This window comes from Chelonoidis abingdonii, chromosome 2 (genome assembly GCF_003597395.2).
Source record: "Chelonoidis abingdonii isolate Lonesome George chromosome 2, CheloAbing_2.0, whole genome shotgun sequence".
Taxonomy (NCBI): Eukaryota; Metazoa; Chordata; order Testudines; family Testudinidae; genus Chelonoidis; species Chelonoidis abingdonii.
The window spans coordinates 79583329-79598753 of NC_133770.1; the positions used below are offsets into that span (position 1 = coordinate 79583329).

Genomic DNA, 15425 nt, shown 5'->3' on the forward strand with positions numbered 1-15425 from the left:
CGATTTGAGTCCAAGTATTCTCCACCACTGCTTGGCCTATTCCTACCCAAACAGCTGGAATTGAGAAGAGGGCTTGGAGAACTGATATTTCCTCAGTGCACTGAAGCTGCTTCAATGGCCATCATTTCCTGCATTAGGAACTCTGTTCTCAGGACACAGCTGCATCAATAGAACTCCAAGACACGGCTTGTCTTGATGTACTCAGGCTTAGTCGTGGAGGTTTTACCTTTCTGAAGCATTGGTTTGAAGCTTGGTTTCAAGCTCAACTTACAGGAACCTAGAATCGAGTGCCTCAAGGACAGTGCTCTCCCATCTTTCTTCAGTGCATAGTGTGACATCTACAAGCAGTTTTAGGGCCCCCTACCTAACACACTGAATGCAAAGGTAAAAGCAATTAATAGCATCTATCTGTTCAAAGTTCTGCCACACTGTAACATGGTTTAAAGATAAGTGGCCTGCTTTCCTATTTCAAATGTGTCTGAAGAACAGAGTATTTAAAAAGCATGAAACTTTTTTCCTGCACTGAGACAACATGCTAAAAGATCTGAAAATTACAAGGCACAGAAACGTCTTAACTCAGTCACCAGTACACCAAGAAAAAAAGAGAGCAACCTCAGGAGCAGTAAAGCACAAAAACTGAGGCAACAACTAAAACACAAATATACCTAGCAAGTACCAGAAATCTGAGGCATGTAAGTGCTAAGAATAAGTAAGCACACCAAATGCCTGCACAGGCACCAACATGCCAGAACAGGCAAAGACACACTGGTGGGCCACAAAGCAACAGAGCATTTGCCAAGAAATCTATCCCGGTAACGTGTAAGACTAACTGGACTGCAGGGAGTTCAAAGAATACACTTTGTGCAAAGATTTGGAATGGTGCAGAAGCACACTGAACAGGGACATCTTTTGCTGAACATAGTCAAGCAGGACTGCATGGCTGCAGAATTCCTGTGCTTCCCATGGGTGCAGTTTTGGGGCAGGGATTGCCCCCTCCAAACAGATGAGGCATTGGAGGCACACAGGGTTACATGCCACTGCCCTGCTGAAGAAGGCTGTATGTCTCAGCTCTGCTGACTGCAGCTAACCACCACCTGCTGGGTCCTAGTGCCAGTTGCGCTCCCTTTCTGTGTGGTGGGAGCCCTCCTGTTTTCTGTGCAATGGAGCGGTGGGGGAAATGTGGGAGGGGAGGGGAGGAGGGTGGAGAAGAAAGGGGGATAAAGGAAGCAGGAGCCTGGCATGAGTTGTCCCTTCAGCAGCAGCTGGGGCTCCCCAATTAAGCATAGAATCACAGAATATCAGGGTTGGAAGGAGGTCATCTAGTCCAACCCCCTGCTCAAAGCAGGATCAATCCCCAGACAGATTTTTACCCCAGATCCCTAAATGGCCCCCTCAAGGATTGAACTCACAACCCTGGGTTTAGCAGGCCAATGCTCAAACTGCTGAGCTATCCCTCCCCCCAGCAGGGTCATTGAACCCTTGCCCTGACAAGTCCCACACCCAGACCCCCATCCCACTGATCCCCAACCAGCTGCACCTGGACCCTCACCCCATCAAGCCCCCAGCACTCGACCCCCACCCCCCACCAGGCCTCAACCACTACCTGGATCCCCTGCAGAGTTCCATTACCTCTGCACCTGGAACCACCACTGAGCCCCTGTGCATCCAGATTGCCCCACACTTGGATTCTGCTGGGCTGAGCCTGCCTGCTTGCTCGCACCTGGTGCACCTGGAGCAGAGGGGCAGGCTCAGCCCTTGCCTTATGTCAGGGGCAGCCTTACTGCCCAGTCCCTGTACTGGTGGAGGCTTCAGGGTGATCTTCCACCTCAATGCAGCCAGTGGCCTGTGCTCCCCACTGCCATCCTAGAGCCACATTTATTTGACAAATAAAATTTGCTTAATTTTAAAATATTGGATGCAGGATTTTTAATTTTTTGGCACAGAATTCCCTCAGGAGTAAAGTCATCAGAACATAAATTGAATAGATCTTCCCACCAGATTTCTCCAGCTAATCTGTGTCACTCCTGCTTGTCCCTGTTGTTCATTCTATATAAACTTGACTGAATAGAGACTGTGATAGCATCAGTGCCACCAAATGAGGTCTCAGCTTTGCCAGACTTTGTCTAAGAACAGGGCTCAAGACTAGATCTGTAGAACAAAAGCTCCAAGGGAACTCTACATCAGAAGCTTCATCTGTCTGCCTAAGGCATATCCATCTTCAAAACCACAGAAATGAAGCCATGTGCTGAAAAGGGCAGCTGGCTGTGCAATGTGTGCTGTTGAGTTGTCTTTGCAGCCAGTTTCTTTTTCTGGTTCTCAGGACAAGGCTGTGGTGTATGGATTTTCAACAGTGGAAGAATATTTCAAATCTAAACTGTTCAGTGAAACTGAAAAAAAATTCATATTAGATTGTGTAAACTCTTCTTTCTCCTCTCCCCTCACATTTTTAATCATACAAAATTTGAGGGACTAAATGGTTTAGACACAAATTTTAAGTGTTGAATTCAAATTTTTAAAATCCCATTATCCAGAGCTGCTGTTTGAATGTTATCTATAGGAACTCATCAAGTTTCATGGGAGGAACAGGGATCAGTCATGGCAAGGCTCTTTTACAGAAAGATACACTTAGTAATACACTGCTACCTCGATATAACACCACCCAATATAACACGAATTTGTATATAATGCAGTAAAGCAGTGCTCCGGGTGGGCGGGGCTGAGCACTCCGCTGGATAAAAGTAAGTTCAGTATAACACGGTTTCACCTCTAATGCGGTAAGATTTTTTGGCTCCCAAGGACAGCGTTATACCGAGGTAGAGGTGTATAACGAGTGAATAAAAGTGATCTTCAGGAAGCTAGATACACCTTGATAATATCCTTTCTAAGGGTCTCCCCGTTGATCAAAGCCATGTTATCCGAAAATTAAGACTAATTGTTGTAGCCATTGCAAGAATCATCACCAGGGCTTCTCTGCAGAGTTCACACCCCATCCTTACCTGCAGTTGGGTGATGCTGCACCAGCCACTAGCTGCCACCTCTTCCCCCATATCTAGCAAGCCAGTCTAAAATTAATTTAAAACAGAATATTTCCTGTTTATCATGCATTCTCAGCAGAAAAACAAGATTTCAATGGAAGCAGATCCCATATGCAACTGAATGTGGTAAAGAAATATTGTACATCTACAGACCTTTGAGCAAATGGTGCCATTTTAATTAATATTTCAATGGAAAGCGACAGCATCCAAACCACTAACTGAAAGAATCATTTATTGACAGTGATGTCAGTTTATGTAATTTTAATTCACATAAATTGGGAAAGGAAGGCTAATCAGAAGTGACTGCCAGAGTATTTTAAAATTTTAACGATAAACGTACATTTTGTAGCTGAACAGTTCTATTTAAGGAAGAAAAGATTGCATAGGTTCTACATGTGTGCATAAAAAGGCAGATCTGAAATACGTTGAGTCACGTTACATTTCAAAGTGTACACCGGCTACCCAAAAACTATTCACTTGCAGGTGCAAGACAGACATTGGAATAACCTACAGAATAAGGCTGGTTACTGCTTAATATTCAAAATCTTGTCCTATCATTATGTAATACATAGAATATATATTCTATTAATCAGAAAAAATAAAGTGAAGACACTTCCTGAATTTATTTTTGAAATCTGTTTTTGATTCAGATATTTCAAACATGAGCACTGTGCTTGCCTCATGGGATTTATTTTGGAAAGCAGATAGTGGTAACGGCGTCTGGGGGTTCTTCATAGCATTAAAAAACAATCAAAAGTTTTATTGGAGCACAAATAAATGGTCTCACCATGTGGTAACAAATAAACATGCAGAGAAGAAACCCTTAATAAATCAGAAGTCCAAAATTAGTTAAAATTCACCTTAAAATAAGAGCTACAGCATCGTTGTAGCATTGATAGTCATACCGTGAATAAGGAAAGGTCCAGTCCTGCACTTCTAACAAATGTTAGAGGTTTCTAATTCCTCTTTGCAATCAGTGCACGGCCAAGTTCTTTGGTGTTAGAAAATTAAAGCTACAGTTTTGAGGGCATACTCCAATTATGATCTGTTTGATTCTGCATTTTAGACTGTTCTTCATAATGGAATCTAAATAACTTGTTAATGTTTCCAGTTACTTACCAGACTAACCTCTTTAAAACAAGAGTGGTCCCCAGCAATATAAATGAGTTCCTGCAGACCACAAAGTATATGAATTCTTCTGAAGTTACCTGTAAGTTCATCTCTTATCACAGGGGCATCATTTTGACATAATTACAGAAAAGCATCCACTATACCTAAAAATAAAGCTTTCCTTACAAACAAGATTTCTGTACATTAAAACTGATCCTGTACAGTCTATATTTCTTTAAAATAGGTTTTAAAACATTTAAGAAAAAACCTAAGATTTTTATATGCAGAGAAAAGTATGTACAGGCAGATACAATGTGGCTTTAAGAGATGAAGGACACTACAAGCTATTTAATAGAAATCTCAAACTCATTAAGTTGAAAGATCTATTGAAGGCCAATTCCATGTTAACAATGAATGGTGCATTCAATTACATATACACCTGAGTACTGTATAACTTTCCGACTTATCCAAGTAACCTTAATATCTACTAAAAATAACTAACATAAAATGCAGACACATATGAACAGATGAGCAATGCATCAACCTAAATATATTTGTCTAGTATCTACAAGCAGCTGTATTAAGAAAAAAGACAAAAGGCACAAAATTATCCAGTACTACTGAAAGTTAGGCATTCATGCTACTGTTCGTTAGAAATATAGTGGTGTTTAGAAGGGTCACCATAAAAGTAAACTAAGCACTGAGCAGAAGTCAGTTTACTACATTTTTGTCCATTACTGTGATTTCTCTTGAAAATCGATACATCTCACTTTAACTGAAATGCAGCTACGCGTTAATACACTATATATTTTTAGAAGTTCACTTTCTTCACCTCTCAGTGGTTTACTTACAAATTAAAATCAAGCTATAGATTTTTACATTGCAAAACAAATCACTGCCCCAGTATTATTTTTTACTTTACTAAAGCCCTTATTTCACCATGAAGTAGTAAGTTAGCAAATAATGCCTGGTGTAAAAGTACATTTTCTGAGAAAATGTCACAAAGCAATCAGCTGGGCCTAAAAAAGAGAGGAGAACCAAAAATACAGGACTGCTCAAAGCTATGCACAAGACTGATGAGCTGTAAAGCAAGTTCACCTAATGACATTGACATTTCCTAGCATAACCACTGCCAGTGGTGTTTCACAGACAGATCCCCTTTCCCACGGTCAAGGAGCTGACAAATGGCCTCGCAAAATATTAAGCATTTCTTTGGAATACAAACAGAAAGAAAGGAGAACAATGGATAAGTACAAACAAGGTTCTTGCAATGGTATTGCTACTTTTTATAAGATGGCAAAAAATACATGCTTATAAGTGAGTCACAAGGACAGAAAACATGCTCTTAAACCAATATCCCAAATGCATCTTGCTCAGGTCACTCAAAGTGAGCCATTTAACCACCATTCGGACTCTGAATGACTGCCAATGACAAGTCACATTTTATAAGTGCAAAACATTCTTGGCAAAGTGAAAAATACAAAACCTCAAACTGTACTAATAAAAAAAAGTATTCTTAATTGCCAACATAGGGCCTGATCCCACAAGCAGACAACACGCACAACTCTCATTGACTTCGATGGAAGTTTCGTGCACATAACGTTTGAAGGAATAGGACCTTAATCACTGTCAGTGCATGTATAAGGTGTTTACATATATATATATATCAACACGCAGTATGTGTGCATACATATATACACACACAAAAAATGGCTGTTGAATAAACTTGAGCTTGTAGCTGTTTTCAGATTCATCAATCATAGTATATAGCTCCTTATTTGTAACTTGTTGTAAGAAAACTATTCAATGACACCTGAAGGTTATATACTGCATCGGTTTAATGCCTCTAAGATGGGTTTGTTATGCCACAACAGTGCGCTCTGTCTTGTCAATGGGACTTCCAGAGGGGATTGAAGTATATCCAACCATCACCCTGTAAGAAAATTAGGGAGATTTTACAAACGAACCTTTCAATTTTTAAAAAGATATACAACACACTACTAAAATAGATTCAACAGAAGCTAAAGGAATATTGTCAAGATATGGCTGTCTGAAAATCCTGTACCTAACTACAATTACAAACAACACGTAAGACTTCTAAAACTAAATGGTATTAGTGAAAGCCTTTTACATTTTACTTTGTACAACAGACAGCACTGCATGCGTAGACTGAGTTTCACCCATGTTGAAAAAGTCCTTATAACTATCAGCAGCAGAAGATGAAAAACCTTAAAAATTTCTTGACAAAGATGTTTTAGAAAAATTCCAAGTTGTGCACTGCTAGCTCAATGGTGCTCGTATCAAAAACTGGATTTTTTTTAGTTTTTCTATTTTTGAAAATCTTGACCGTGCCTATTTAAATATGAAATTGTTTTGAAGACAAGTATTTTCTTTGCCTTTTATCATATTCTGCATCTGCAAAAGGAAGAGAATATTTTTACCTCGTTTCCGTTCCATACAAAGAATTAATCAATGGTGCCAGGAGTATTACTAAACATGGTTCAAAAATATCTTGCTCAAACTTCCACAAAAATCATAAAAGGGCCTGAATATATTAGATCCTGTCCTACCCTCAGTCTGTAAAACAACTCCCACCACTGTTCATGGGGGCTGTAAATGGGAACTACGAGAATAAGGGTTACCATCATTTAGTCTATAGTGTAAATATTTCAATACATAATTGGTTTGTAAAATGCTAGAAATCGGGATTTCATTATCCACACCCTTCTGGGTGTAGTTTCCTAACACTTAAAGCCCATGGATCCAACTATTTAAAAAAAACACTGAAGTAGTTTAGATGCATATTTTAAATTTTGTCAGTGACTAAAGCTATTGATGGACCTATCCTCCATTAATGTATCTACACTTTGTAAATCCAGTTATACTGTTGACCTTCAGAACATCCCCTGGCAATGAGTTCCACAAGTTGCGTGTGTGTTGTGTGAAGAAGTACTTCATTATGTTTATTTTAAACCTGCTGTCCATTAATTTCATTCGGTGACCCCTGGTTCTTGTGTTATATGAAAGAGTAAAGGACACTTCTTTATTCACTTTCACCACACCATTCTTGATTTTACAGACCTCTGTCATATCCCCCTTGTCTTTTTGGTAAACTGAAGAGTCTTTTTAATCTCTTTTCATATGCAAGCTGTTCCATATCCCTAATAATAAAGCTCACTTTAATTGATCACTCTTGTTAGAGTGTGTATGGTAATACCCATTGTTTCATGTTCTCTGTGTGTATATATTATATATCTTCCTACTGTATTTTCCAGTGAATGCATCCGATGAAGTGCGCTGTAGCCCACAAAAGCTTATGCTCAAATAAATTGGTTAGTCTCTAAGGTGCCACAAATACTCCTGTTCTTTTTCCTAATAATTTTTGTTGCCCTTCTCTGTACTTTTTCCAAATCTAAATTACCTTTTCTGAGATAGGGCAACCAGAACTGCATGCAGTATTCAATATGTGGGCATACCATGGATTTATAAGTGGCATGATGATATTTGCTGTCTTACTTTCTATCACTTTCCTAATGGTTCCTAACACTGTCAGCTTTTTTGACTACCACTGCACACTGAGTGGATGTTTTCAGAAAATTATCCCCAATGACACCAATATCTCTTTCTGTACTGGCAACAGCTAATCTAGACCCCACCATTTTGTATGTATAGTTGGGATTATGTTTTCCAGTTTGCATTACTTTGCATTTAATCAACACCGAATTTCATCTCAAATTTCATTTTGTTGCCCAGTCACCAGTTTTGTGAGATCCCTTCGTAATCCTTCGCAGTCAGCTTTGTGTATCATCTGCAAACTTTACCACTTCACTGTTTATCCCATTTTCCAGATCATTTATGAAGATGCTGAACAGCACTGGTCCCAGTACAGATCCTTGGGGGACCCCACAATTTACCGCTCTCTATTGTGAAAATGGACAATTTATTCCTCTCCTTTGTTTCCTAACTTTTAACCAGTTACTGATTTATGAGAGGACTTTCCCTCTTATCCTATGACAGCTTACTTTACTTAAGAGCCTTTGGAGAGGGATCTTGTCAAAGGCTTTCTTTGACACCACAAAGAATTCTAATAGATTGGTGAGGCATGATTTCATTTTACAAAAGCCCTGCTGATTCTTCCCCAACTTATTATGTTCATGTATGTAACTGATCATTCTGTTCTTTACTATAATTTCAACCAATTTGTCTGGTACTGAAATTAGGCTTACTGGCCTGTTATTGCCAGAATCATCTCTGGAGCCTTTTTAAAAAAATCAGATTTAAAAATTAACTATCAGCCAATCATCTGGTACAGAGGTTGATTTAAGTGATATATAACCTATCACTGTTAGTAACTGTGCAATTTCATATTTGAGTTCCTTCAGAACTCTTGGGTGAATACCATCTGGTCTTGGTGATTTAATACTGTTTAATTTAATCCATTTGTTCCAAAACCTCTTCTATTGACACCTCAATCTGGGGGCAGTTCCTCAGATTTGTCATCTAGAAAGAATGGCTCAGGTTTGGGAATCTTCCCCCCACTCTAAATCCTCTGCAGTGAAAACCGATGCAAATAATTCATTTAGCTTCTCCACAATGACCTTATCTTCCTTGAACGCTCCTTTAGCACTTCAATCGTCCAGTGGCCCCATTGATTGTTCGGGAGGCTTCCTGCTTCTGATGTACATTAAAAAAATGTTGCTGTTTGTATGACTTATTAGTTGCTCTTCAAATTCTTTTCTGACCTGCTTAATTATACTCGACTTGCCAGAGTTTATGTTCCTGTCTATTTTTCTCAGTCAGATTTGACCTCCAATTTTTAAAGCATGTCTTTTTGTCTCAAAACTGCCTCTTTCACTCTGTTTAGCAATGGTGGCATTTGGGGGGCGGGGGGTCCTCTGACTAGTTTTGTTCTTTATTTGGGGGATAGTTATCCATCTGCTGTCCAGACTAGGAATCCCAAGAAGTGTGCTGCTTGCCTAGAGCTAGAATTGCCACTGAGACTCATCAACTGCTATCTGTTCCTACTTATCCATGTGGGCACCAACGATACTGCCTAGAATGACCTTGAGTGGATCCCTACAGACTATATGGCTCTGGGGAGAAGGATAAAAGAGTTAGGGGCACAAGTGGTGTTCTCATCCATTCTCCCTGTTGAATGAAAACGCCTGGGTAGAGACTGTGTGGCTACTCAGGTGGTGTTAGTAAGAAGGCTTTGGCTTCTTCGACAATGAGCTGATGTTCCAGGAAAGAGGATTACTGTGCTAGGATGGCTCCGTTATAAACTACTGGGAAGATATCTCAGGACATCATCTGGCTAACCTGAGCTTTAATCTAGGTCCCAGTTACCACAGACCCTTCTGTAAGGGGGAAGGGATGCAGACTGGGATAAGTAAAGAACATATCAGAGATCTTTTAACCAACTTGAATGAATTCAAATCAGCAGGGCCAGATGCTATTCACCCCAGGTTACTGAAGAAATTAGCTGAAGAACTCTCAGAGCCACTGGCAATAATATTTACAAACTCATGTGTGACAGGAGAGGTCCCAGAAGACAGGAGAAGTGCCCATCTCTAAAAAGCGGGGAAAGGAGGAGATGGGGAACTATAGACCTGACTTCAATACCTGGGAAGCTACTAGAACAATGTATAAAACATTCAGTTTGAAAATACCTGGAGGATGAAGGGGGTAATCACTAGCAGCCAACATGGATTTATCAAGAAGAAATCATGCCAAATCAGTTTGATTTCCTTCTTTGACGGGGTAACTGATTTGGTGGATAGGGGGAACGTGGTGGACTTCAGCAAAGCTTCTGACACAGTCCCACATGACATTCTGATAAGTAAGCTGGAGAAATGTGGACTTGACAGAACTACCATTAAGTGGAAACATAATTGGTTAAACCACCACAAACAAAAAGTAGCTATTAATGGAATGTTGTCAGATTGGAGAAAGGTCTCGCTGATCACCATATTTGGGGTTGGGAAGGAATTTTCCCCTGGGTCAGATTGGCAGAGAGCCTGGGTTTTTTGTTTGTTTTTTTTGGTTTTATTTTTTCCCTTCCTCTGCAGCATGGGGCATGAGTCACTTGCAGGTTTAAACTAGGGTAAATGGTGGATTCTCAGTAACTTGAAGTCTTTGAAGACTTCAGTAATTCAGCCAGCTGTTAGGGTCTATCATAGGAATGGGGGGTGGGGGGAGGTGAGGTTCTGTGGCCTGTAATGTGTTAGAGGTCAAACAAGATAATCATGATGGTCCCTTCTGACCTTAAAGTCTATGAGCCATTGCTGAGCATCAAGCTATCTTTTTTTTAAATGGCCAAAAATATGGATTTAGATGTCTAATCATAGAGACCAAATTTATAAAAATTCAGGCATAAATACATTTAACCGAAGGCAGGTAAAAGCTTAAAAAGGAGAACAAGGTTTACAAAATCTAAAATAAATGTCTAATGATTGTTTTTTTAGGAGTAAAAGTTTGGAAAGATCAGAGAGATTTAGTCACAATCACAATGATACAAATCAAAAGCTGATTTTAATTGTTTGCGCATGCACACACACACTCCTCACTGTACTGTGGAACTCCACTACATTCCTATCTTAAAGCAACGAAGAAATGCTTTGGTGTGATTCACATTACCTCCTTGGTAAAATATTTTGGTTTCCAGGGTGTATTAATAGCCACACGTTGCCTCTCCTCTGCTCTCTGCCTTTCCTCAAGGCGGTGCTTGTGCTCCGTTGCTGCATCGATATTGCCTTCTTTCAGGGAGTTGGTGACATGTTGCCAAAGATGCCTGAGTGATCGATCACAGATAAACACAGATAAAATAGAATGAGAACTCCTCAGCAACAGTAAAATGCCTTGTAAAGAGGAATATACAATTGCAGGATAAACTTGCCAGTTCTTTTTCATATAATGATGGTGTGTTCATCATATCAGACGTCAAAAATTATAACATTCCAAAACCAGTCAGAGAACACTTCAACCTCCCTGGTCACTCAATTACAGACCTCAAAGTTGCAATACTTCCACACACAAAAATTCAGAAACAGACTACAACGAGAAACTGCAGAATTGGAATTAATTTGCAAACTAGACATCATTAAATTAGGCTTGAATAAAGACTAGGAGTGGGTGGGTCATTACAAAAAGTAAAACCTATTTCCCCCTGCTATTTTTCCGCTACTGTTACTCACCTCTTCTTGTCAACTGCTGAAAATAGGCCATCCTGATTATCACTCCAAAAGTTTTTTTTCCTCCTGCTGATAATTGCTCACCTTAATTGATTACTCTCATTACAGTTAGTACGGCAACAGCCATTTTTTCATGTTCTCTGTGTATATATATATATATATCTTTCTACTGTATTTTCCACTGCATGCATCTGATGAAGTGGGTTTTAGCCCATGAAAGCTTATGCTCAAATAAATTTGTTAGTCTCTAAGGTGCCACAAGTACTCCTTGTCCTTTTTGTTCTTATCTGGCACTCTATTTGTACCATCTCTAACAGACTTTCAACTATCATTTTTTAAATTCTTTTCATTGTATTTTAAAGGATATTGTTAACTACTTTTACTGCAGTCATGGTTAACATGTCTATTCTTTACTGAATCACACATGAACATATAAAGGTTGCTTCCGTATTAAGTTTTTGTCCAAGCTTCATAAACAGAATTCTCTGATGTCCATAACCTCACCTCGATTCAAAAGGACCTTGTTTTGCTATTGATCTAATCTTTTTCCGGATAACAGGCAGTTTGTTGGTGTCAATCACTTTGGTTTCTCCATTGCTGTATGTAAATTCCAGTGTGCCATTCCATTCTCCTTGTGCCTTACATACGATGGTATTGGTGGGATTGTGTTTCACTTCTGCTGTAACCCTAATTCCAATATGACAAAAGCCACAATAAAATATACAGTTTATCTTAGTGTCAGCATATTAAAAAGACTATAATCTGCTAAATTCAAACTGGAACAGGTGCACACAAGGGCTACTAGGATGACCTGAGGAATGGAAAAACTACCTTATGAGAGGTGACTCAAAGAGCTTGGCTTGTTTAACCTAACCAAAAGAAGCTGAGAGGAGATATGATTGCTCTCTATAAATACATCAGAAGAAAAAATACCAGGGAGGGAGAGGAATTATTTAAGTTCAGCACCAATGTGGACACAGGAACAAATGGATATAAACCAGCCATCAAGAACTTTGGGCTTGAAATTAGGCGAGGAGGAAATCCTCAAACAGTCTTCCAAAGGGAGCAGTGGGAGCAAAAAATCTAACTAGCTTCAAGACTGAGCTTGATAAGTTTATGGAGGGGATGATATGATGAGACTGTCTAAGTTGGCATATAACTGATCTGTGACTGCTAGTAGCAAATATCTCCAATGGCCAGTGATGGGACACTAGATGGGGAGGGCTCTGAGTTAGTACAGAGAATTCTTTTCCAGGTGTCTGGCTGGTGGGTCGTGCCCATGTGCTCAGGGTCTAACTGATCGCCATATGTGGCATTGGGAAAGAATTTTCCCCTGGGTAAGATTAGAGAGATCCTGGTGGGAGGGGCGGAGGGGGAGGGTGTTCGTCTTCCTCTGCAGCATGGGTTACTTGCAGGTTTAAACTAGTGCAAATGATGAATTCTCTGTAACTTGAAGTCTTTAAACCAGGGGTGGGCAAACTTTTTGGCCCGAGGGCCACATCTGGGAATAGAAATTGTATGGTGGGCCATGAATGCTCACAAAATTGGGGTTGGGGTGCAGGAGGGGGTGAGGGCTCTGGTTGGGGGTGTGGACTCGGAGGTGGGGCTGGGGATGAAGAATTTGAGGGTACTCCCGGCTGGGATCGAGGGGTTTGGAGGGTGGTAGGGGATCAGGGCTTGAGCAGGAGGTTGGGGCATGGGGACAGCATCAGGGGTGCAGGCTCCAAGTGGCACTTACCTCAAGCGGCTCCCGGAAGCAGCAGCAGCATGTCCCTTCTCTGGCTCCTATGCAGAGGCACAGACAGGTGGCTCTACATGCTGCCCCGTCTGCAGGCACTGCCCCTGCAGCTCTCATTGGATTGCTGGGGGGGCCATTAGAGTAGGGCCATTGGAACACCTAGGAACCGGAGTGGGACAATGCCGTGGCTTCCAGGAGCCATGTGGAGCGGCCCCCAACTCTGCACCCCAGCTGGAGACCTGGAGGGGGGCCATGCCACGGATTCCAGGAGCCACATGGTACGGCCCCCGACCCTGTGCCTCGACTGGAGTGGGGCAAGCCCCAGACCCCACTCCCCAACGGGAGTTCATGTGCCAGCTTAAAACAGCTTGTGGGCTGGATCCATCCCATGGGCCGTAGTTTGATTTGAAGACTTCTGTAATAGACCTGTAACTTCTGGCTGAGTTACTGGAGTGGTTGGGTAAGGTTCTGGGACCTGCAATGTGCAGGATATCGGAGTAGATGATCATGATGGTTGCTTCTGACTTTAAAGTCTATGAGTCTGAGTGTCCAAGCAATTTTAAAAATCAACTGTGAACAGATATGTTTAAATTATAAACAGAAATCTGACTTCGTTGCATCAAAAAGAGCAAGTGCAGACTGTGTGTGGAATATCTGTGCTGAGATATTCCAGCCATAGATCTTCTAGCATATTTTCTCTCTTTCCCTGGCATAACTGTGGCTTGAGTTAAAAATACACATCAGTCTGGATTTTCAGCACTAACTCAGAATTTGTTTGCTATAGTGGACCAAAGAGAGATACTTAAAACTGTTAAAAAGACATCCAGATTTTAAAGCTCAAAATCTGACACCCCAGAACCTTAACATTGTTACATACTGATGTGAAAGGTCCCAGATTCAAAGTATCTATATTTATTTTTTCAAACCTACAAATCACATTTTAAACAAATTTTTTTTTTTAATGGAAAAGCTGTAATGAGGTGCTGGCAGGTGCAGGAAGGTTTTGTTTTATTTTTTAAAAACACATGATAAATCACTATATAAATTCAATTTGGCTTTTGCATATTAATTACACATAAAACACACCCAAACAATTGTACAGTAATAAATACAGAAAACTGAAAAAGTTTTCAAGTACACTCTAACATACAGTACAAAAGGAAGCAACCTAACAGACAGCAGTTTCAATACCTGTGAACTTTTCCTCCATAGAAAGGCTTGGTGTGGAATGTGACAGTAGCAGAATAGCCTGTCTTGGCACAGTTAATACTGACTTTACCTCCAAGCTCCACCCACGGAATGGTAAGTATAGAACGTGCATAGGCACTAGGCAGCGTGAACACATATTCTTCCTCATGTGCCATTAAGTAAAGAACACCTAGGAGAGAAAAGTTGGAAAGTGAAATGATTCTAGTGTACTGAAGAGAACATGCAGCCACTGGCCACTTACTATCAGCAAACAGTAATTCACACAGTCAGAGTAACAGAAGACCCTCATCATCAAGTCAGAGTGCCTCTACCAGTAAACCTCCCTCAGAAGAAATCTGCTCAAACACAAAAAGGTATGGCTTCAGTTCTGCATTTTAACCAAGTGATACTTCAAAATGATACAGGTTATCAATAAAACATAAGCACAAACTGGTAAGACCAAGGGGAAAAAAAAATCTCATAGGAGCCAACTCAGTAAGTCTGAAACACTTTGTAGCTCCCTCTATCCCCATAAATAAAAAAAGCTCTTTTGGGACAAAGAGCCCTAAGAAGAGTGGTCCGTGGAAGGAAGTCACTTACAACTTTGCTCTCTCAAGATAACAGAGACTTTCTCCCGTGCATTCTTTCTAGGCCCCGCATCCAGTAATAGAATACACGCTAGCCCACTTACGGAACACATTCACCCCCGCCACTCCTCTCAACTCTACTCTCCCCTTTGATTTGATTCTTTTCTACATCGGGTCTTATATTGCCCACATCGCTGTAGTATTGGAATGCCTTCCAAAAGGACATTAAATGACGTAACTCAAGGGCAGACAACCTATGGCATGCGTGCCAAAGGCAGCACACGAGCTGATTTTCAGTGGCACTCACACTGCCTGGGTCCTGGCCACCAGTCCGGAGGGGTTCTGCATTTTATTTGATTTTAAATGAAGCTTCTTAAACATTTCAAAAACCTTATTTACTTTACATACAACAATAGTTTAGTTATATATTATAGACTTATAGAAAGAGACCTTCTAAAAACGTTAAAATGTATTACTGGCATGTGAAACCTTAAATTACAGTGAATAAATGAAGACTCGGCACACCACCTCTGAAAGGTTGCCGACCCCTGACATAACCAAATATCTGCCACAAGGG

General features: G+C 40.6%; 1 protein-coding gene across 2 annotated transcripts in view; it reads right to left on the reverse strand.

Annotated features, from left to right (window-relative positions):
- Window positions 1-3185: 3185 nt before the first annotated feature.
- The window catches only part of OSBPL10 (oxysterol binding protein like 10), a 184323-nt gene continuing 172083 nt past the window's right edge, over window positions 3186-15425 (reverse strand). For both annotated transcript variants that reach the window (XM_075062483.1, XM_075062484.1), the window contains exons 9-12: window positions 14265-14451; window positions 11840-12022; window positions 10782-10935; window positions 3186-6078 (exon numbers count right to left, since the gene is read on the reverse strand). In XM_075062483.1, coding sequence (XP_074918584.1) covers window positions 6034-6078; window positions 10782-10935; window positions 11840-12022; window positions 14265-14451 — 569 coding nt within the window. In that variant the 3' untranslated portion in view covers window positions 3186-6033. The remainder of the gene's footprint in view (window positions 6079-10781; window positions 10936-11839; window positions 12023-14264; window positions 14452-15425) is intronic.